Below are 23,219 nucleotides of genomic sequence, written 5' to 3' on the forward strand. Positions count from 1 at the left end.
TTAGACAAAGGCATGGATTTTGGAGAGTTGGGCTATGTCAATCATGTGCCCCTCACCCTAAATGACTTTAGTTCGATTCTAGTCCCGTTAAAATCACAACAGAAAGAAGTACATTTCCATAAAGATGCTCAAAATCGAAACTTAACATTTGAGGTTCGACAATACAACAAAGTCACCTGAAAATTTAAATGAACAAGAAACAAATAAAGATTTAACAAAATACCGATTACGGATTCTAATGAAATAAACCTTGTAACAGGAAGTTAGATATTTCACCGGGATCAGATCCAAAGCTTATCTCTGGCCCAAACTTGGTAGACTCTGCACTAAAGAGAAAAGGTAAGTTGGGTTAGACTTTGATTTCTTTTAAGAGTGTTTATTTCATTTTTAGATGTATTTGCTAGGAATCATTTGCATATTTAAATTCCTGTCTTATTTATGATATTATTTGAATTCATTATTTATGACTTATGAGTGTGAATATTGTAACGTGGAATAATATGCAATATGAATTCTTGTGATAGATTAGATGCCGTAGTCGGCTTGGAAACCAGAGGTATGGTGTGCCGTAGTATGGGATGCGGGAGCACTGTACACCTTGTACTATGCCATTTAGAGCATATGACTAGGAATGTCATTCCTTAGTGCTACAACCCTTACCAGCAGAGGTTCAGGTGTTGGGTGATCATAGCTCCCTGTCACTGAGGAGTGTGAGGACGCCGGGATGGGGGTCCGGCTATGATTATTGGGGTCTACCCATGAGAAGGTATATAATATCAACGACCACTGTGGGCTCCATATAACAGTTGATGTTAAGTCTCGGGGCGGTTAAGAAGAAACCGAGAACGTTTCTCGAGTTGTTTTCGTAGCACCGACCCGACTTAGGCATTTGTTTGTTAGGTGGATTTAATATTAAAATTGAACCCATGCATTTAGAACGCATCCTTGTGTGTGTGGTCTATCCTTTACTTGCTAGGCTCAGTGGAGCTCACCCTTGTGGAATTTTCTCTTTTTAGATGATCCTGCAGGTGAATGCGTTTGTGGCGGAAATGATTACTTGGAGAACAGGAACTGATGATGTGGCATTATCTTTTTATTTTCTTTTGTTTAGTATTGTCCTTTTTGTGGATGAATTTCCAATATTTATATTTTAGATTAGTTGTGGGTTGGCTCAATGTTCGTGAACTTGGGAATATCGAGTTGTTGGAACTTTCAATGTAAATAATATGTAAAACACTTATAGCACTTTACTTTCCCTGCATTCTGATCAATGTAACACTTGTTATCTTGAAATTGTGTTGTGCTTGTGACGTGTACTTACTACATCTGGATCTTGGTGGTCACCGAATACGTCGGGTATTCGGGTCAGCCGTCGAATCCTCCCAGGGGGTGATTTCGGAATGTGACATATATATTGGATCAGCTCAACTCTATGCTAGATCAGTCATAATGATATAAATATTGATTGGTGACAGTAATCAGATGGATGGTGATTGCTTTACGTCTGGAATATTGTATACAATTCTAATAATTAATTAAGGGATTACGGATGTCAACGGATATTTGAAAATCTGGATTCGATCCTTGTTCGCATCCGTTTAGGAGAATCCGAATCCGTCCGAAAACTAATCGAATACGAATATAATAATTCCCCTATCTGATCGATTATTATCTGATTCGTTTAGCAATCTGACGATAATAAAATGTCTGAAATATATATGTGTCCGTCTATCTGATTAAGTTTTTTTATTTTTATAATTTTGTAAGTTAAGATAATGTGATTCTTTTTATAGATTTTCTATTGGTTTATATATATTGTCTTATGCATTCTGATATATAGAATCAAATATCTATTAAAATAAATACAAGATAAAATCAAAAGTAGAAAATGTAAGAAAATCAAAAACTAAGAAGAGTAGAAGAAAGAGTACTTGCTGAACTCTCAAGTCTCAACCCTAACCCTCATCAACAAAACAGTACAAATGTCAATGGCTAGGATATTATCTGAATTCGTCCAATATAATCGGATACGAATATGTCAATGTCACTATCCGATTGAATTCGATCCATTTACATCCTTATTGAGTTCCCTCTCCCAATGCGCATCTTATAAGGGTGTCAATCGATTATTTGGTATGATTTCAGATGGGTGCAAAAGACCGAAAGTAGATATCAAAACTGTACTGTACTAAAAATATTATTGTATTTTCAATACTAATATTGTACGTATGGTTTCTATTCGGTATTCATACGGTTCCTTATTCGTCTTGGATCCAATTCCTTATTCAATTTCTTAATAGGCATTATCTTAATATCTTAGTTTTCTTAATCTGGTTCCAACCCACAAGGCAACAAAAGCACAGATGCATCTCAGCCCATATTTAATTTTGGTCATATTTATCATTCACAAATAGGATTAGAATGGTTAATTAGGATGTTAAGTGTTTGGGACTTGGGTTTTGACTTTTGCTGAATATACATGTGTAGTTGGTATCCATGGTTTGGCTATAAAACAAACAATTTGATATGGTTTGATATACACCGAACGGTTTTGCCTTAAAAATGTACTAGTGTACGTCTCCTAATGTCTATCTCTCTCCTCTGACAATAAACATATATATTATTGGGAAGCAGTTTTCTGTACGAGAGTGTGGCCTACACCAGCACTCCTATGTGTCTATCTCTCTCCTCCTTAAAACAATGGGGCAGAGGTGTCTTTTCATATGAGGAGGAGAGAGATAGATTCATGGGAGTGCTGGCGTAGGCCACACTCTCGGACAGAGAACTTTTTCCCTATGTAATTTTATAAGGGAGAATAAAAAGAGAGAGACACATAATGAGGCACTAACACACAACATGTAAGCATTCTTTAAGCCTTTAACTCGTTAATTAATTTAGGGTTTTTAACAAATGCCCCTCTAAAAATGCTCATTTGTCCAAATGCCCCCTTATAATTTTTCTAATTGTAAACTCCCTTTACTTTTAAAGCAGTATAGTACTTTGGTCCAGTCCGTTAGTTTGGGACGTTAGAGGTTAGTTTTAGGGAATCTAATGATCAAAATGCCCTTATGATAAAAACCCATCAAAATTAAAGAGTAAAGTGACCAAATTGCCCTCATCTTCCCAAAATATTTTAGGGTTTGAAATTGGAACCCTCAACCTAAACAATTCCAGAGAAAAATAGAAACATTGAATATTAACATCGTTTAGGGTTTGAATTGCCTCATAGCTAAATGATTGAAGGTTTACTATCTACTGTACTTCAAACCCCTCTAATTTTTTGTCCCTAAATTTTCTCGATAGTAACATTGAATATTTGTCATGAATCACAATGTACATGTCCATTTGAAGGTGTTGGGTTCTGTGAGACCTGCAAACTAATGTGTAGAGAAGGTGCTTCTGATTTTCCTCTCCCAATGGTTTCTCTGCTTTTTGCCATTCAAAATCTCTCCTAAATGTGTCGTTATTAATCATTTCTGAACAGCCAGCTCTTGTAATTGTCAAGATCCTTGAACCAATGAATTTTATCCCTTCACTTTCTTTTCTCAATTTGATAATTGTTGCCTTCTCTGGATTCCAGATGTGAAAATATTTCCCTAAAAAGTTATAGGGCCTTATGTATAGAAAAATTAATATCTCAAGGGGCCATTTCCATTCTCCCAGGCTGTTGAAGCATTTTCTTATGTTGAAACAGGCAGAGCTACTGGAAAGATGGTTTCTGCAGAATAATTTTTGATCTACCAATTAATGAGAAAATGAAGCTCCTGCGGAATGAGAAGAACCGAGGCCATACCCCAATTCTAGATGAATATCTCGATCCTGTTAATCAAGTAAATGGTTGGTTTACAAACGCCTGTTTATTTTTTCCCTGGTCTGAGAAAATGAATTCAAACTAATGTCCAGAAAAGGGGGAATAAGGAAAACAATCTGACCGTTTAATTGCTGGCTGCAACTCAGAGTTATAAAATTTCAAATATTTTCATTTGTTCTGCTGTCTTTCTCTCTCGGTGGGTGAACTGGGCATACCCTGCAAACCCAAGGGAGTTTTTCTATTTTTCTCTGGAATCGTTTGGGTTTAGGGTTCAGTTTCAAACCCTAAGACGATTTGGAAAGATGAGGGCAATTTAGTCACTTTACTCTTTAATTTTGATGGGTTTTTATCATAAGTGCATTTTGATCATTTGATTCTCTAAAACTAACCTCTAACGTTCCAAATTAAAGGACTGCATCAAAATGCTACACTGTTTTGACAGTAAAGGTGAGTTTACAATTAGAAAAATTGTAGGGGGGCATTTGAATAAATGGACATTTTTAAGGGGGCATTTGTTAAAAACCCATTAATTTAATTTGAAAGGGTTTTCCAAGAAGGGGCCAAAAAAGTAAGCATGTCGTGCATGCACGTAAATTATCTACCTCAAATTAATTAAGTAGTATTATTTCATTAGATGGCATTAATATAATTCTTTTATATATCATTAATTATAAGGTGAATAAAGGATTTGAAGAAAAGAAATTTGATTCGAAAGAATAATTAGAATTAGGGGTTGGTAAATGTTTGGAGTTTGGTGTTTATTCGTTTGGGTCAAAGGGGAATTAATGATGGCCGGACGTAACTACCCATCCGTTTTAAATCAAAATCCCCTGAAGTCTATCCATAACGTAGGTATTCGGTTGGGGATGTATTAGCATATATATTTATATGCTCTTTTTTTTTTTCTTCTTTTTTTTAAGGAAAAAAGAATTAAAATTTTATTAAATAAGCTCCAAGCTCATTTATTAAATAGGTCCCTTTTCCTTTAAAATACTCAACTTTGATTATTTATTTATTTTGGTCAGAACTTTGATTATTGGACTGATGATGCTAATAAAGTTTGAAACTAATCGAAGATCTTTCGAGTCAGGGGATTTTTTTTTGACAGTGGTGGAAGGAAAATTCGGTCCAATTATTATTAACAAAAATACAGAGTCGTCATACGTTAGATATGTAACCACAAAGAGAAAAAAGATCGAGTGAGTATATGAAGAATGATAGAAATCATTTTTTTTCTTAATGGAAGAGTCTTAGACATCCTACGTTATGTTTTATCTATCTTTCCTTTCTTCTTCTACTTCTTGGTTAAGTAAACCTTGCTTTATCCAAACTACATAGTAATTTCCTAAAGTGATGATTTGAATATAATGTATTAATAATATAGGAGAGGGTTCCTTGAAAGGCAGCGTGATCGATCCATGTGTCAGTGCAGGGGCCAATGGAAATATGCGTGAAAGTATCAACAGGGGTGGGATTTTACAACGCCTTCTTAAAAATGAAATTGCACACCCACTTACATATCACTATTCATGTGAAAGGGTGAAATGTCAAAAATGATTCTCCCCATTTTGTCAAATTCCAAAGGGGGTTCCCATAATCACCTAAAACTGCAATTAAGCAGTGTACAGAAACCTCTCTAGCTCATTGAATAATTAAGGCTAGCTACTAAAAAGTTGTAGAGAGGTTTAATGGATACACATATGGAAGTGTATGCATTTATATGAGGAAGATATATGATTAAAGGACAAAATTTTCCTCCACCCATACAGGATGGTTCACCCACCATCCTAGGGTTCACAAACCCCTCCTAGGGTTTAAGTATGTTATGTTCCAACATATCCTCTCGATACTTATTCCCACCTTCTCTCGCCCCTCGGATCCTATTCATCGTGGGTGGAGGGAAACTCGATCCTATGATTAAATGTGTGTGTAAAGTTTGGCAGACATGCAGTAAATTCATCAGAACATTACCTATACATATGCTTATAATTATCGAAATTGCCATATCACCTTCCACTTGATAAACCTCAAGAGTATTGTGATCGAAACAAAACCACCGCACCACCGCAGAGCAAGAAGGCAAGAAGGAGCTTCAACAATTGCTCCGGCACCACCATAGTACTCTTTGTATTTTTGTTGTGCTTGTGTAAGGTTATTAATAATATTGTCTCTTGATGATGATGGCCTATACATGTCATCCGGTCCCTAAACAACAAATCCAAGCAACTCTCAATGTGCTATACGACCCAATTTCTCCATTTAAGTAAAATTTATTCTTAAAAGTTAGCTATCGAGTAGAAAGTGCCCAAGTGCCTATTAGATTATTACTTCTATCTTCTAAGTGGAACCCAACAATTAATATATGGCTTATGCAGCAAATTAAAAGTTTAAACTAACTCTCTGCGGCCTGCTGAGATAAATTAAATTATTAAAGACATTAAGACCTGTCAGTTCATCATGCAAGATCACGTAGTCGCTCTCACACGTTATTCTTTTTCTTTCTTTCTCTCTCTCTCTCTCTCTCTTAGGTAGATGATGATTAGAAAATTATATATTACGACCAAACATAATTAAATAGCTTGGTGAGAGAGATATGAATAAATCATTAGTTATAAATGTCAAATAGAGAGAGAGAGATGAACTAATAATCATTAGACATAAAGTCAGCGAACCCCTCTCCCTCGGAAAATTGTCGTAATCCTGTATGCATCGTGCGGCGCAGAACCGCCCATGTGTGTATAGTGGACCACACCATACACACATGGGTGGTCCTACACTGTACGATGCGCACAGGACCCCCCAGTACTAGGGGCGATAAAAATCCCCCTCTGAAAATTATCGCCCCCGGTAAAGGAAGACACAAATCTGCAACTACCAACTCCCAAATTCGTTGTCATTTTTATTAAAAAAAACACAAAAATGCTCCCTACTGTCTCGTTTTCTTGTACGCATGTATACAACCCCGGCCTTCTCCCTTGACACTATTTAAACGGGACCAACCCATGCACATTTCACACACACCCCTTCATCTCTCTCATCCACCCTTCTTCAATCTTCTCCTACGTACTTCAATTCGATCGAGCAATAATCTTTCATGGCTCTTCTCTCTCCCATACTTCTCTGTTCCTTCTTCTTCTTCTTCTTTCTTATCAATTTTCTCAATTCACCATCATTCACATCAGCAGCCCCACAGGGAGAATGGAACACCCTCCTTAAAAGCATTGGAATTTCAGCAATGCACATGCAACTACTCAACAACGATCGAGTTATCGTCTTCGATCGCACCGATTTCGGTCGTTCCAATCTCTCCTTACCCAATGGCAAATGCCGTGACGATCCAAGTGACCAATCCCTCAAGCATGACTGCACCGCTCACTCTGCTGAGTACAACGTACTCACTAATTCCATACGTCCCCTTATGGTCCTAACCGATACTTGGTGTTCTTCCGGTGCCGTCTCCGTCGACGGCTATCTCATCCAAACAGGTGGATTCAACGACGGCGAACGTGTCGTCAGATTTTTCCAACCTTGCTCTACTTGTGACTGGCAAGAAGTTTCTAATGGACTCAGTGCCAAACGTTGGTACGCCACCAATAATATTCTACCTGATGGACGGATCATAGTGATCGGTGGTCGCCAGGAATTCAATTACGAGTTCTACCCCAAATCTACTGCTACTTCCACTAATAATCAGCTCTTCTCCTTACCATTTCTATCACAAACCAGTGACACTTACGAAGACAATCTCTACCCTTTCGTTTACCTCAATGTGGATGGCAACTTATTCATCTTCGCCAACAACCAATCAATCTTGTTCAACTACACTACTAATTCCATCGTGAAAACCTTCCCACAAATACCAGATGGGAATGCTCGGAATTACCCAAGCACGGGCTCTTCAGTTCTGCTCCCACTAAACCTTAACACCAACTTGTTAGTGGAAGCTGAGGTTCTCATCTGTGGTGGAGCTCCACGTGGGTCAGTCCAGCAAGCCAATTCTGGGAAGTTTATTGGAGCACTTCAGACATGTGGAAGGATCCGAATTACTGACCCGAATCCGACATGGACCATGGAGACAATGCCCTTAGCTAGAGTGATGGGTGACATGACTTTACTCCCTAATGGTCAAGTCTTGATCATCAACGGTGCTGCAAGGGGGATTGCAGGTTGGGAAATGGGTAGAGATCCAGTTTTCTACCCGGTGCTTTACCTACCCGATAACCCGGCCATTTCGTCTCGGTTCCAAGTACTAAACCCATCTTCCATTCCACGTATGTACCATTCCACTGCAATCTTACTCCGTGATGGTAGAGTTCTAGTGGGAGGAAGTAATCCTCATCAGTATTACAACTTCACTGGCGTTCTTTATCCGACGGAATTAAGCTTAGAGGCATTCTCACCTCCTTATTTGGATTCGGAATATTCCGGATTACAGCCGATTATCACCGCTCCGGTGTCATATACTAAGCTAAAGTATGGGCAACGATTGGCAATGCGGTTCACGGTGTTGAATACAACTACTACTAAGGTGAATAGGAAGAGGGTACAGGTGACCATGGTGTCACCATCTTTCACTACACACTCCTATTCCATGAACCAGAGGGTGTTGATGCTTAATACCGGGCATGTGTTGCCTGTGTCGAAATCGTCGTATGGCATGGCCGTGTGGACTCCAAATTCAGCTTTCCTTGCACCTCCTGGGTATTATATTCTATACGTGGTTCATCAAGATATACCTAGCGAGGGAGTTTGGGTTCATATCCAATGATATATACCCAACACGTACCTGGTGCAATTTAATAGCTCCTGTCTCTCTCTCTCCTCAGTTCTCAATCCAATATGTTTCTAGCTAGGAATGTCAACTCTGATCTTTTTCTTTTCTAGTTTCGGTTTTTGATTTTTTTTTTTTTTTTTCTAGTACCTTCTTCTTCTTAAGTCAATAAATAAATAAGGTGTATTTTTTTTTTTTTGTTTCTTATTCTGGATGTATATTTTATGTTTAAGGCAAATGGTTTCAAGTACAACTGTGGATAGATTTATTTTCAGTGTTGGATAAAGATATGGATAAAAAAATGTTTCGAAAGTACTGCTAGTAAGGATGTCAACAAGGTTCAAAAAATTTGTATTTGATCCGTGTTCCTACCTATTTAGGAGAATTCAAATCTGTTCGAAAACTAATCCACAAATATGCTAATACCCCTATCCGATCGATTATTATCCAATTCATTTAGTAATTCGACAGTAATTAAATGTCTAAAATATATCTTTGTATCTGTCTATCCAATTAAGTTAATTACCTTATTGGATTTTGTTTTCTTATTTTTATAATTTGATTCTTTTTCTACATTTCCTATTGGTTTATATATATTGTCTTATGCACTGTGATACATGGAATCATATATCAATTGAAATAAATACAAGATAAAATCAAAAAGTAAAAAAGTAAAAAAATGGTGAAGATGTCAATGGATAGTAAAAAATTCGTATACGATCCGCGTTTATATCCATTTAGGAGAATCTGTATTAAAAAAATTACTATCCGAAAACTATCTGAATCCATCTAAAAACTAATAGGATATTATCCGAATCCATCCAAAAACTAATCGGATACGAATATGATAATGTCACTATCCGACCAAATTCGATCCATTTACATCCTTAACCGCTACACGCATATAAAGAAAAAATAACTTTTATTTCTCTCCACGGTTTGACCACCCTTCCCTTCCCCTCTAATAAGATTCACAATGCTTGATTTTCGAGAGCCCTATGTTGCCACTTGACAAATGCCGTTTGAACTGAAATTTAATATGCGGGAAACAGACATTGGAATTATCTCTACACAAAATTTGGGTGACCTTGGGTTTATCCGCCAGATATTTGGGTCACCCCCCGAATTGTTATTGTTTACGGTTCCTGGACCAGTGCGGTTTTCGAGTGCCTCTCACAAGAGGGGGTGGGATCCACCAAGGACACCTGACCGAACACTCTATCCGGGTGGGATCCACCTCCTCTTGTGAGAGACACTAGGGAACCGCACTGGTCAGGGAACTGCATACGATAAAAATTCATCACCCCCTGTACTCAAGTGGAACGGGCAAGAAACAACTTTTCAAAACCTAAGCTATTAGATAGAGAGCACCTAAGATTGGTTTTTTATTTTATGCAAAAAAAAAAGGCTGGCACAAAACTACGAAGTCTACAATGTTCATACCACACACTCAGTCCATCTCTCTCATATCTCCTAAGAATATATATATATACCAAATAAAAAATGCAGTAATGAAAGTAAATATGCAAGTGAAAACTTGAAATAATTTGCAGAAATATAACTTATGTGTGTGCTTAGCAGGAACTACAATCCTTATAAGGATCGGTCTCCGTTCTCAAGAGGGGTAACCCCAAACGATCTGCCAATTTGCAGGCAGTCTTCTGCTGTGAAAAGTAGGCGGCTGAGCCGGCCAAATATGTATTTAAAAGTTTGAAAGAAAAACTTGAATTATATTACTTGGAGAATTTGAATTACACTCTTGATTATAGGACTTTTGAAGAAAGCTTGAAGATAACTGTTCACTTACAGGTTACTTGACGGAAACTTGAAAGCCTGCGATAAAGGCTAAAACTTGAGGTTACAGACTTGGACGAACACTTGAAGTGGAATCTTAGTTACAACTTGAAGAACACTTGAAGAACACTTGAAGAATACTTGATGAATTACACTTGATAAAATAAAATTAAAAACTGGAAGAACACTTGATGTAAGAACTTGAAGAGCTGAGCTACAGCAGTGCTGCGTGCTTCTATTTTCCTCTTCAGAGATTCCCTTTCTTCTCTTGGAGAAGATGAAGGGTCTTATAGAGCTTTGGAGGCTTTGGACGCTTTACTTTTCCACCGAAAGCAAACCTTATCTTGAAGGAATCTTTGGCAGAGCGTAGAAGCATGTGGGCGTAGGCCCAGAGTCTTGACTTGGGAGGCAGAGGCGCCGAAAGTAGTCTTGGTCCGAAGTGCTACAGTAAAAAGTCAATTTTACTATTCACCACTTTGTCGGTAGAACTTGGAATCTTTGAGAAGATGCTTCAAAAACCGCACCGAGGTCGAAACATTGTTTTCCTCATTGGTTTGGTTTAGATGGTTCACTGTATTTGAATGGGCCCAGTGGTGGCTTGACTATCTAGGACCAGAGATAGTGACTGGGACACGACTTTTGATACAGCCACGTGTCAGTTGCTGAGCCATTCTTATGATGTCGTCATGGCTGACGATTCTCCAACATCAGGGTTTGGAGACTAACCCATGGGCTTAACGGCCCACTTTTCTTGAAGTTTGGCTCATGGACCTTCTGGTGGACCTTGTTGAAGAGAGTTGTTGGCTGGCAAGGTCCAGCCCATCGTCCGGGTCTTGGGCAAATTGGCCTTCATGGAGGTGGGGGTCAATGGACCCAACACTTGAGTTGGTTTCTTCTTTTTCTTCTTCTTCTTCAGTATCGAGGGCAGCCAGCTGGGCCTCTATTTCTGCTTATTTTGCTTTTAGCTTGAGGCGTCTACTGTTACTGGATTTATCCGATCCTTCTGCTAGGGCCCCTTGAGGGGTAGCTTTTGTGAGGGATTGGACAAGGGCCTCAGGGGTGCATCTTTTTAGATCACACTTGTCCCACCACTTGACTCTGAAGTTCCTTACTAGGAGAGGGATAGAGCAATCAGGGCCTTCAGATTGCCCAACTGCATATTCCCAATACATGATCCATGCCAGATGACAGTGGATGAAGAATCTTAGGAGATCTGGCTGTTCAGAGTTTTGTTCGGTGTGGTGGCAGAAAATGCTGAGAGCATCGAACACTTGATCAGGCAGGATGTCATTTATTGGTCCATAGGCGGCCCACCAACGAGTGAACCAATTTGGAATTGGGCTAGAAAACTTGAAGTCAAAGCAAAAGAACCAGGAATGTTGGTTCTTATTATTTTGGAACAGGAAGGCATGGTGCCATGCATCCATATAATCAAAATAATGATATTCTTGAGGTCGGAAGGTTTGAGAAAATCTTTTTGTAGTGAGGGGATGTGTGCCCCAATCCTTTGAACTGATGATTTGAAGAATAGTTACTGAAGTATGGGTAACTAAATTTGGTTCATTTTTGTCAAAATTTTGTTTGATACGGATGGAATCTGTATCAACAAGGATAAATTCATAGAACTCTTGATTTTTTGAACTGTTTGGGGAATAGTAATTCCATCCTTGGAAGAAAGCTCTACGAGCTATTTCAACCGGAGTATTGCAGCCTTTGGTATAAATTGATCATCAAGGGCAAAGATGTCTTGATAGGACTGTTTGAGGATATACTGACTTTTGGGTAAATTTTGGGAAAGAATTGATTTGGATACTGTTGAGGAAGAACCAGGCCTAGAGAGTTGTTGGGAAGACCTTGTGTTAGGGACCATTTGAGTGGACTGGCTAGCCACGACTTGGGTGAAGGGGACACTTGCAACTACTGTTTTGGAAGGGGAGGCTTTCACCAATTGACTTGAAGGGGCTGACTTGGCATAGGAACTTTTAGACTTTATGCTAGGTTTGGGGGGCTCCTTTGGAGCCATGATAGTAGAAATGGTTTTGGGACCCTGCAAGAATTCACGGGTCAAGAAATCAGGAATTGAATTCATATCTCCTTTTATGCAAGTTATGTCAAAATCAAAACTCGATAAAAAGGCTTGCCATCTTGCAAAAATCTGTTTTGAAGCAATATTTTGAACATCATTTTTTAAAACTTGTTTTGCGGCACTGCAATCAACTCTTACCAAAAATTTTTTGTTTAGTAAATCACTTTGAAACTTTTGGATGCAAAGAACTACTGAAAGGATTTCCTTTTTAATGGTACTATAATTTTGTTGGGCTGGGTTCCAGATTCCTGAAGCGAATTGGACTAATTGTTCTTTATCATCTTGGACTTGTTTAAGGATGCCTCCGTATCCAAGTTCAGAGGCATCAGTTTCTACTATCTTGAAAAGTGCAGGATCTGCAAGTTTTAAGCAAGGAATTTCTTTAACTAATTTCTTAATATCTTGAACAGCTTTGGTATGACTTGAAGTCCAAGGACTGGGTTTTTTCTTGAGCCTAGAGTAAAGGTCTTTACACAGCTGGCTAATTTGAGGAATGAAATCTCTGACATAGTTTAGGCTTCCTAGAAACCTTTGTAATTGTTTCTTGTCTAGGATTTGGTCAGGGAATTTATCCGCAAAAGCTATGGATCTTTCTATTGGGATAACTTGATTCTGGTAGATGTAATGTCCTAAAAATCTAACCTTGGTTTGGAATAACTCCATCTTTTTTTGGGAAAGAATTAAACCACTGTTCTTCATGGTGTGGAAGAAACTCCTAAGATGTTTGAAGTGTTGTTCAATGGACTTGGAGAAGACTAGAACATCATCAATATAAACTATTATGAACTGGCCATATGGGTTTAGGATGTTGTTCATAATGTTTTGGAATTCACTAGGGGCATTTTTTAAACCAAAAGGCATCACGTTCCATTCATAATGCCCAAATGATGTGGTGAAAGCTGTTTTGTAACGGTCTTCTTTGTGGATTTGGATTTGCCAATATCCAGACTTGAGGTCAAACTTTGAGAAGATTGTGGCTTGGTAAAGTCTTTGAAGTAACTCTTTTTTATTTGGTATAGGATATCTAATCCATTGTAAGGCTTCATTTAAAGGTTTGTAGTTTATGACAAGTCTGGGTGTCCCTCTTTCTATTTCAGCGTTCTTATTAACATAGAAAGCCGCACAGCTCCAAGGTGACTTGCTCTTTCTGATTAAATTTTTATTAAGAAGATCTTGAATTTCTTTTTTACATATTTCTTGTAGTTCTTGGGTCATTTGGATAGGCCTGGCTTTTGTAGGGATGTCCTTATCTGAAAAGCTTGGTTCATAGGGAAGATGAACAATGTGCCTATGTCTATGCCAAAAGGCATCAGGAAACTCTGAACAGAGTTCCTTCTCAATTTGGGCCTTGGTGTTAGAAATTTGTTTTTGAATTGTTCTTTCTTGGAGTTTTTGTTCAATGGTTCTATGGTTAACTTCTTGTTTTAAATATTGCAGGTGTTTTTGTTTATTTTGGATTTGACTTATAGTTGACTGTTCTGAAATGGCAACTGTTTTAAGTAGGTCTATTTCTTTTGTTTTAGCTTGTTCAAAAAACTGAAAATGGACTTGTTTTCCTAAAATGGTTGTTGTAATTCCTTGATCCGAAACAGTGAAAGGTTTTATGAGTTCTAGGAAAGGTTGTCCTAGGATAACTTCAGTGTTAAGGTCTTTTACTAAAATAAACTCCTGTTTTAAACAAACTCCTTGGTTGCAGATGTGAACATCTGACAATTTATAATTAACATTAAGTCTTGACCCATTTGCCCCTATTAACTTCTGGGTTGTCTTTTCAAAATACTGGGTTGGGACTAACCCTTCTTGTATGCAATTCATTTGAGCCCTTGAGTCAACCAGGGCTATGGTACTAATCTTGTGGGTTGATGATATGACAATAGTTATATTGACATACCACTGTTGACATTTTACTCTGTTTACAATATCAATAAAATCTTCATTATTGTTTGGTAAAGTTTGTATACTGTTGTCTTCTTCTTCTTTTTCCCCTAATTCGATCTTTTGCTGGAACTTCCTTAAACTTGCTATGTCTGCTTTTATATTTTTTATTTCAGTTTTCAGATCGTTTGTAGTAGCTTCTAGACTGGCAATTTTAATTTGATCTAGATTTTGGGAAGAAGTAGGGATCTTATCAAACTTCTTATAAATATTTTTTATGTTATAAGGGGTTGCCTTAGTTTGAGGTCTTGATGAAGATACTTGTTGTAATAATTCTTGAGCATGTTGAAGATACAAAGTCTTGGTATGTTTATCTTTGATTTGATCAACGAAGTTGAGAAATTCTTCTGGTTTGTTAAAGTTTCTAATTTCTGGATTTGTTCGTATCATGTTGATAGATTTTGATGATTCAGAATCATCACAATTTTTACAGAAAACTCCTTGGCTACAATTACAAGGAGAAACCTGCTCATCACTATCACTGTTTGACTCAATTTGGTTTAACTCATTTTCTTGGGTTTCTGTTTCACTTTCGGAACTATTTTGACCCAAATCGGCTAAGAGTTGGATTTTGGTATCATCAGGCATTATAAGTGAGTTGATCTTTTTTGTAAGTCTACAGTATTTGCCTATGTGGCCTGGTTTGCCACAGTTGTAACATCCAGCCTTGGTGTTTTGGGTTGGTCTTGATTTTTGGAAGGTTCTCTTATAAGGTCTATGTTTCTTGGGGCTGGACCTATTATCTAGGTTCTTATCTGGTTCTTTTTGAGTTTTGTATTTACTTGAGTACCTATTTTTTCTGTTGTGCCTGTGGCTTTTATGTTTCTTTTGGGATATGATTTTTGAATCAAATCCGAACTGTTTACAGAATCCTCCTAATTCTTTCTTGTAGGATTTTGATTCTTTTCTAATTTGTTTCCTGAGTTTGATGTCTGTACACAAAGCCAATCCTTCTTTGTGAACAAGACTTATGAGATCTCCATAGGTGAGGGTTTGATAGGGTATTTCCCCATTGTTTTCTTCTCTTAATTTTTGTTTGAGTTTCTCAGAGGACAAACTGGGTAATCCAATAAGAAACTTCTCTTTCCAGCAGGGAAGATTTGCATCTTCCCTAGTTAGAACCTTGGTCATGAATGTGTCTTTATACCATTTGAAATCATGTAGTTTTTTACATTTGAGGTTTGATAATTGTTCAGAAGATCTGTCCTTGAGTCTTATGGGATCCCCTAAAAAGTACTTGGTTATACTAAAAATTAAAGTGTTTACTGCGTCTTCAACTGGTTGGTTTTCAATCATTATTGGTAAACCTTGTTCATTAGTTTGGACTGCATTTAGTATGTATTCTTTTTCAGTTGGAGTGAGAACATTGTCCCACCAGCCTTTTAATTGACCTGTAAACCCAGAAATAATAATTTCTGCAATGGCTTGGTCAGGTATGTTCTTGATTCGATGAGCATTGCTCACCATGGTCATTTCTTGAAGTTTGTTAGCTAAGTTATAATCTGACATACCATCTATGTTCCATTCATAGATGGTACCACTTTGTTAATTTGCCTGGAAAAATTCCCTTCTTTGTTCAATTTGAAGATCTGGGTACGTTGGCCTTGGATAGTAATTATTGTTCATATAAGGACTGGTTATTACATTGACTTGGTCTTGTTCCTCATCATCACTAGATGATTCAGAGAAAGCCATTTGTTGGATGTTTGCCACATTGGAAGTAGAGCTTCCTTGTGTTTCCTTTTGAGGTGTGTCTGGGACCACCAGATTTTGTAACCTTGTAGAAATTTGACTTATTAAGTTTTTGTTTTCTTGATTATTTAAGGTTTTTAAACTTTTGTTGGAGATTGTGAAAGGTTTGAATAGGGTTATTGTTGAAGAAGTACTAGCTTGACTTAGAGACGTTGGTTCAATCGGAGTGTCTTTTTGAACTAAGTTCTCTATTCTAATCAGTTGGCTTCCTATGGTTTGTAAGTACTGATTTGTATAATTTGTCTGTTCAATAATTTTCTTAGATCCTTCAGAAACACCTTCAATAGATCTAAAGGGTGTTGCCAAGATTTCCGTGTTGTTAATTTTTAATTTAACATTTGAATTGGGGGGGGTGTATAGTTTCTATGGTCTTGTCATCATCCAATTTTCAGGTGTGATACACCTTCTTACTGGCGTTGATGTTAGAGAAAGGATAAGGGATGTTGTTATTACTTGTGTAAATGTCTAGGTATGTGAAGAACATAACATTTACTTTGATTGTCCTCATTTTATCGTACCATAGGTTCTTGATTTCTTGTTGTTTTTCTTTTGAGAAATAGCTAAAAAACCAATCTCTTTTCTCTGTGTTTCTGGGTGAACCGAAGTCTGCCCTGAGTTTGGGTTTATCAATCTCATAGTCTTCTACTATTATGACAGCAAGTCTTGCTTCATGTTGCATGTCAGTTTGAGTCGGTGAAATTGGTTCATTTGTTGAAGAAGACTTGTTAGATTGTTCTTCATAGATTCCTTGGGTAACGTTACTATTAATTGGAGTATGTAATCCTAAAATATGTAAGGACCTTATCTGTTCATGTAACCTTTGGTTTTCTAGGTGAAGACTTGTTAGAGAACTCGAAGTCGAGGCCCTACTTGGAACTTGGCTAAGTCTTTCAAATTCTTCAGTACTAGGTTTAATTTGTTTATCTTTTCTCTGGAATGTTATAGTAACCATTCCGTCTTGATCTTGGTTTATAGATTCAACATTACTATTTGGTTCGACCAGTGACTCTGGGCAAGGAGCCTGGAGGCACCATTTTGTTGGAAACTTAATGTCTTTCCAGGTGACAGTTTTAGGATGAACGGTTCTTGAATGAACAAAGTCTGTCTCTATGAACGTGGTTTGTCCTTTGATGGTTTTTCTCAGAGCCTTAGGTCTCAAAGTTCTCATGGCCTTGTACTGGATTCTATGGATTATGGCAATTGGTATAGAACCTTGTTTCATCTTATAACCACTTGTTAGGATGTTAACTTTTAGGGTATCTAGAAGATTTGCATCATTTAAGGATAAGTTTATATCTGGGTAACAATTGAAATAAACTGGGCCTTTGTGAAGACTTGTTTCTATCATCCCTAAGAGGGAATCATCAAATTGCAGAAACCTTTGGTCCCTGAGGGCAAGCAGGAGGGCTACGTTGAGTCCTTCCCTGTGCAGGGGTTTGATGGCTACTTGTATAAGTCCTATGTGAAGGTAGTTGAAATCCTTTTTTAATTTGTTAAGATTTGAAGGATCTAGGAGTTGAATCTCTTCCATGTCTGGAGAGTAATTGATAGTTTGTTCTACAGTCTTGATAGTTTCAGTGAAACTATACCATTCTTGTTTGTAAACTTCCTTGGTTGGGACCTTGGGTAAAGTCCAGTTTTGAAGGGATTGGTCAAGATCACTTATTAGAACTTCATTACTAATTATTTGACTTGGCGAACTAAAGTCGCCTCCTAGTCTCGAAGACATGGTTCTACTAAGTCTACTCATAGTTTATCGGAACATATCCCCCTAACTAAGGTATACTTCCATCCACCAAAGGGTGAAGGAGATCTTAGTTGCTAATCAACCGCATATCTGGGTCTTACCTCTTGCCCAACGGCCCCAAAAGACAACTATGTCTCACTCCGCAACTCCCAGAGGACTGCCGGAAAGTAAAAAAGGAAAGGAGAGAAGAACGTTTAAACTAAAGGTAGCCTAAATAAGGGTAGCCTAAATATATATATATATATATTTTTTTTTTTTTGGGGGTAAACCCTTGTAAGAATCTTTAGGTCTACCTTTAGTTGCACTCTAGCTACATTAAGAAAACAAACTTAAATAATGTGGCAGTGGAAAAGAAAATAAAAATAGGAAAAAGTTTAACAAATGTGGGAATGAAAAGAAATGTTGTTATTAAAATAAACTTAAATATGTAGAGAATCACTATTTAAAAATAGAAAAAGGGTGGGCACGCCTAAGGTTGACAATCGGTCCGATTTTGAGCTATTGATCTGGTTCCTTCGGTTCCGCCCCTAAGGGGTTAGGATTAGAACCAAACCAATAAACTAATCAATTCCAAACCTGGGATTCAGAATCATTAACTAATGGGTAGACCGGTTCCAGTATCAGTTCTTAAATACATTTTTTGGGTAAACCATGCTATATATATATAGACATTATTTTAATATGAGATATGCAACTTACCATCATTTGTTCCTCAAATCACGAAATGAGTCCATAGTACCTCTTGTTATATATTCAATTAATAAGAAGGAACAGTACCACTTTCATAAATTATGATTATTTTAAGGCATGTTCTCCAATTGACCTTTAAATTAACAATCGAATCTTTAGTAAAATAATATGAGACAAGAGATACTAGTTAGAATTGAAAAACTAAAAATATAAAGGACTTGACCTTAGCTCTCATGACCTTAAGTCTTAAGAATTATATAATATATAGGGTTACAACATAATTGTTCCGGTTCCGTCAATTCCTAATTGGTCTATCGGTTCTAGAACGTTGGGAGACCAATAACTTACTTAGCAGATCCAAAACCTATGACCAATAACATATCAGTAGATCCAGAACCAGCCCAATAAGCTATTGGGGGTTCGGTTCCTATTTTTTTGGGTTTCCAGTTCTAGTGCCCAATTGACACCCTTAGGCACACTGTTCCCCACGAGCTACATGCTAGTAGGCACTGCATCTCAATCTCTTTTCCCCTTTTGAAATGATTCCCTACCCTTCCGTTTAAAATATTATTTTTTTAATCATTATCCATAGAACAATGGAAGACGATGTTTCCAAAAACAAGAAGACAAATCTGAACCATTCATTTTTATTTTTATTTTTTTTCTAAATTACCTATTCACTCAAAGTTGAGAGTGCACAGTAATATCTAGAATACTGATGCACATGCATAGATATGCATAAGATGTCTGTCAATATAAAAAGGAGAATTTAAATAAAGGGGAAAAGATTTCTACTTGGTCATGTTTCCTACGCATTCTCCCAAGGCACCGTAAGATGACGCCTCCGCCCCCTGAGTAGGTACCCACGCGTACTCACCCATTGACCCAGATGCTTGTGTAGAGACCATGCGACCAAATGAATTATACTCTGAAGTTTAACATGTGACTAATCTAGACCATGTTCTTTATATCCAAAAGTTGGAATGGATCAATGGCAGATTAGAAGCTGTGACATTTGAAAAAATAACAGATCTTTATGACTAATAATCTGCCTTTCGTTTTTAAACAAAAGAAAACAATATGGACAAAACAGATTGGTTAGACAATTTGTAGTGTGGAGACTTGGGAGGACATCTATTACCATTTAGTACATAATAAAGTTTACGATAATCGGCACCAAACAAAATATCTTATGCGCGGAGGTTGGGCACACTATTAGCTTTCCTGGAGCTAGGGGCTCAACAATGAGCAGCTGGGATGGGAGGGGCAGGAGGACTTTTCTAGGATGGGGAGGAGAGAGGCAGACACTGCTGGGCACATAGGTAGCATGTCCAGCACTCCAGCCTCTTTACCTTTATCTTATATGGGAAGGCATTCTCTGTGGGAGAGCATCTCGGGAGCAGAACACCCCCCCCCCTCCCCCTCCCCCAACAAAGAACATATTCCCATCTTATATTACGCGAACTTAATTTTCTAAAATGGAAGTTATATTGGGATGTAATGTTCGAAACTTTCCTACAAATACCTGATATGGGTTATCAGTTACATAATCGTGGGAAAAAGTGGTACTGCTTAAACATGGAGACATCTCTCCCTTCCCCCACCACCAAAAACAAGTTACTGAATAATAATGAAAACGTGTGAGACATGTAGATGGATTAGGTGAGGGCATATTCACCGAACAGCAAAAGTCATTCAGGAAATGTACCCTTTGCTCTTTAAACTCTCTACGGAATCCTTGATGATTTCCTCCATGGAGGCAAATTGGAGACCTAGATCCATTAGCTTTTTCGATCCATTCTTCGACCTCAATAATCCTGGCTGGGTATCCTTTGGCAACCTAAGCAACATAAACATGATATGTTCAGCACTTAAATCTTATGATTAATAAAAAAAAGAAAAAAAAGAAAGGAAATCTAAGTTATTCATCAAAACGCAACAATCTACCAATTGTTAGATGGCTATTTATATCATCTGATTCTATCAATGGCACCTACTATTGAAAAATGATATCTTGTTGGATGATACTAGCCATCTGACCTACCCCATTCTTATGATCAATGGTATATGAACTGAATTGGAAGGGGGGTTTGGTGTTCTTTAGATCTTTGAGGTGAGAAAAATTAAGGATGTTGTCCACTTGTATCATTTTTATTTTTATGCACTCGTATATTGCTTAAAACTATTTTAATCCTAATCACTGAAAAAGCAACCTACACTCCTTCCTTCTTGTGCCTCTCTTCAGTTAGGTGTTCTCTGACTTCATAAATAATTTCTTTTTCCAAAACTCACCTTGTTGAGTCATGGGTTATTTTATTTTGACGATAACTAAATATTGTCTTTGAAAGGGGATTCTCTAACCCTCTTTGTAAGTGTGCAGAATGTTTGTGTAACCTCTACTTGGTTGGTCAAGTCACCTTGGGATCTTGACCTTCCATCATGTGGCAGCTAGAGATAACCATATTGGTTATCATTAGCTTAGTGTAAACCCAACCTTATGGCTTGAAGTGCTAATCACTTCTATAAGACCACATACGGCATCAAGTGACACCATTATGTATTTATCCTTGTCCTTGTATGAGTCCACAATAAATTGACTTGTTTGTGTAACTACAATTGGCATATGTGAAGAGTACCTACCTCAAGTCTTTGAAAAATTCATCAACGTTCAAGCACATACAATTGGGTCAAGACTCAAGAGCAGATCAAGAACTTCATTGGCAAATCATCATAAGACTCCATCAATTGTAAATGATCATCTCCGTTAGGAATTTATGGTTGTACTATTGCATACTTGTAATTCCTACCAAAACATGTAAGGTGAATCTCAATTAGGACACACTGGACACCTTTTAACCCCAAAAAATCCAACTTTAGACCAAATGGCAAACCAATAAAGACTTTTGGTACACTGGTCTCAGGAGGCCACATAACCGAAGTGGAGTATTTACCGGCTCACCGGTTGGGAACCAACTTATCTACCCCAAAAGCACCCCATCGGTCCCCATTTCAGCCGCGGATCTCTACGCTCTTAGGCAACCGACCCTCCATTCTCTCTACCTTTAGCTTTCGTCAATCCCTTAGAATACAATACTGGTTTGGACGTGCCCTTTCCTTTCTCACGCTGATCAGGGTCCCTAAATGGCCTAACGCAAATGTAGCCCTTCTTGAAAAGAAAACCTTTTCGACTATTGCTCTTGCTTTGACAGATTTTGACGACCCATACTCAAGTAAGGACAATGATGACTCAGATTTTCGCTGCGATGCTCTTTTCCTGACGCACCATCCCTTAAGTTTTATCAAAATGGGCATCAATCTCTTCTCGCTTTTAGCAAGTTTTTGAAGGACAACTGGTCAGTTGAACCGACTCACCAATAGCAACCAGCTGCAAACCTCCCAAGAGGTCCTCAGGATTACCGACTTGTGCATCCGGCTTAGGGACAATCATAGCCTTTCACCAGTCAATGTAACAGCTCGTCGGTGTGCAGACGGTTACTGTACAATAGCAATAAAACGGCTACTACAGTAATGATCACTGAGAACCAACTCACCAGTTGGTAAAAATATGGTCATCAATGCCAGTCTTCAACCACTCTTTTGAGCCAACTAGGCTATTGAAGACAATTCACCAACATTTATGCCATCAATTGAATACCATTTATTGTGTCTTAGGCATAGTTGTCACGGCGGCATGGCGGTCCAAGGCGGTGGAGGCCTGTCTAAGCGCTTAGGCGGTAAAGCGGCCGCCTAAGCGGAGCTTAATAAAGGTGGTCTAGTGTTAGTTTTCCCACTCCCCCCCCCCCCAAAAAAAAAAAAAAACTCAATACATGATGACATGCTGCATCATAGTATCATACCTTATATCATTAAAAATTAAATTTAAGACCTCAAGTCATCAAAATAAAAAAATCATACATGACACATAAAAATTCAGAATAATCAGACATCATAAATTAATTATGACTACAAAAAAGTAAAAAATCAATACATAAACTAATAAACTATAAAGAAGAAGAAGAGGAAGAATTTAAAAAAAAAAAAAAACGGAGAAGAAGCAGCTGTTAAAAAAAAAATCAGAGAAGAAGCAGCAGTTTAGTGCGTTACAAAGAAGAAGCAGGCAGCATTAACCAAGCAAAAAAAAAAAAAAAGGAACAGCGAAGAAGCAGCAGTTAAAAAAAATCAGAGAAGAAGCAGGCAGCAGTAACCAAGCAAAAAAAAAAAAAGAACAGATAAGAAGCAGGCAGCATTAACCATTAACCAAGCAAAAAAAAACAAAGAAGCAGCAGCAGTTAAAAAAAAAAAAACAGAGAAGAAGCAAGCAGCAGTTAATCAAGTTAAAAAAAAAAAAGAAGTAGCAGAAGTAGGCTTTACGGACTACAGACTTACAGAGTTCAGAGAAGAAGAAGCAGAAGAAGCATAGAAGTTAACATTTACCAAGCAAAAAAAAAAGAGAGAAGAACAGAGTCACAGGAAAAAAAAATTAGAGATGCAGGCGTTAAAATTTAAAAAAAAAAAGGAAAACAGAGTTTCAGAAAAGTAGAAGAAGAAGAAGACTAGGGAGTACCGGAGTAGGGACATACCTTGCCGGAAGAGTCGAGTTGCTGTTGGGGGGAAGCAGTAGCAGGCGTTAAAA

General features: G+C 37.7%; 2 protein-coding genes and 1 long non-coding RNA gene across 4 annotated transcripts in view; 2 read left to right on the plus strand and 1 right to left on the minus strand.

Annotated features, from left to right (window-relative positions):
• LOC122670825 lies at positions 1 to 20,383 on the plus strand. Its single transcript, XR_006334255.1, has 3 exons — positions 1 to 26; positions 16,029 to 16,033; positions 20,272 to 20,383. It is a non-coding gene; the product is annotated as an uncharacterized LOC122670825 (long non-coding RNA).
• LOC122670824 (aldehyde oxidase GLOX1-like) lies at positions 7,011 to 8,579 on the plus strand. Its single transcript, XM_043867828.1, has one exon. The coding sequence runs from the start codon at positions 7,047 to 7,049 to the stop codon at positions 8,577 to 8,579; it is 1,533 nt and encodes a 510-aa protein (XP_043723763.1). The 5' UTR covers positions 7,011 to 7,046.
• LOC122670823 (cinnamoyl-CoA reductase 1) overlaps positions 20,234 to 23,219 on the minus strand; it is a 10,188-nt gene continuing 7,202 nt past the window's right edge. For both annotated transcript variants that reach the window (XM_043867826.1, XM_043867825.1), the window contains one exon: positions 20,234 to 20,426. In XM_043867826.1, the coding sequence (XP_043723761.1) occupies positions 20,282 to 20,426 (145 nt within the window). In that variant the 3' untranslated portion in view covers positions 20,234 to 20,281. The remainder of the gene's footprint in view (positions 20,427 to 23,219) is intronic.

The sequence above is a fragment of the Telopea speciosissima genome, chromosome 8 (assembly GCF_018873765.1).
Source record: "Telopea speciosissima isolate NSW1024214 ecotype Mountain lineage chromosome 8, Tspe_v1, whole genome shotgun sequence".
NCBI classification, from domain to species: domain Eukaryota; kingdom Viridiplantae; phylum Streptophyta; class Magnoliopsida; order Proteales; family Proteaceae; genus Telopea; species Telopea speciosissima.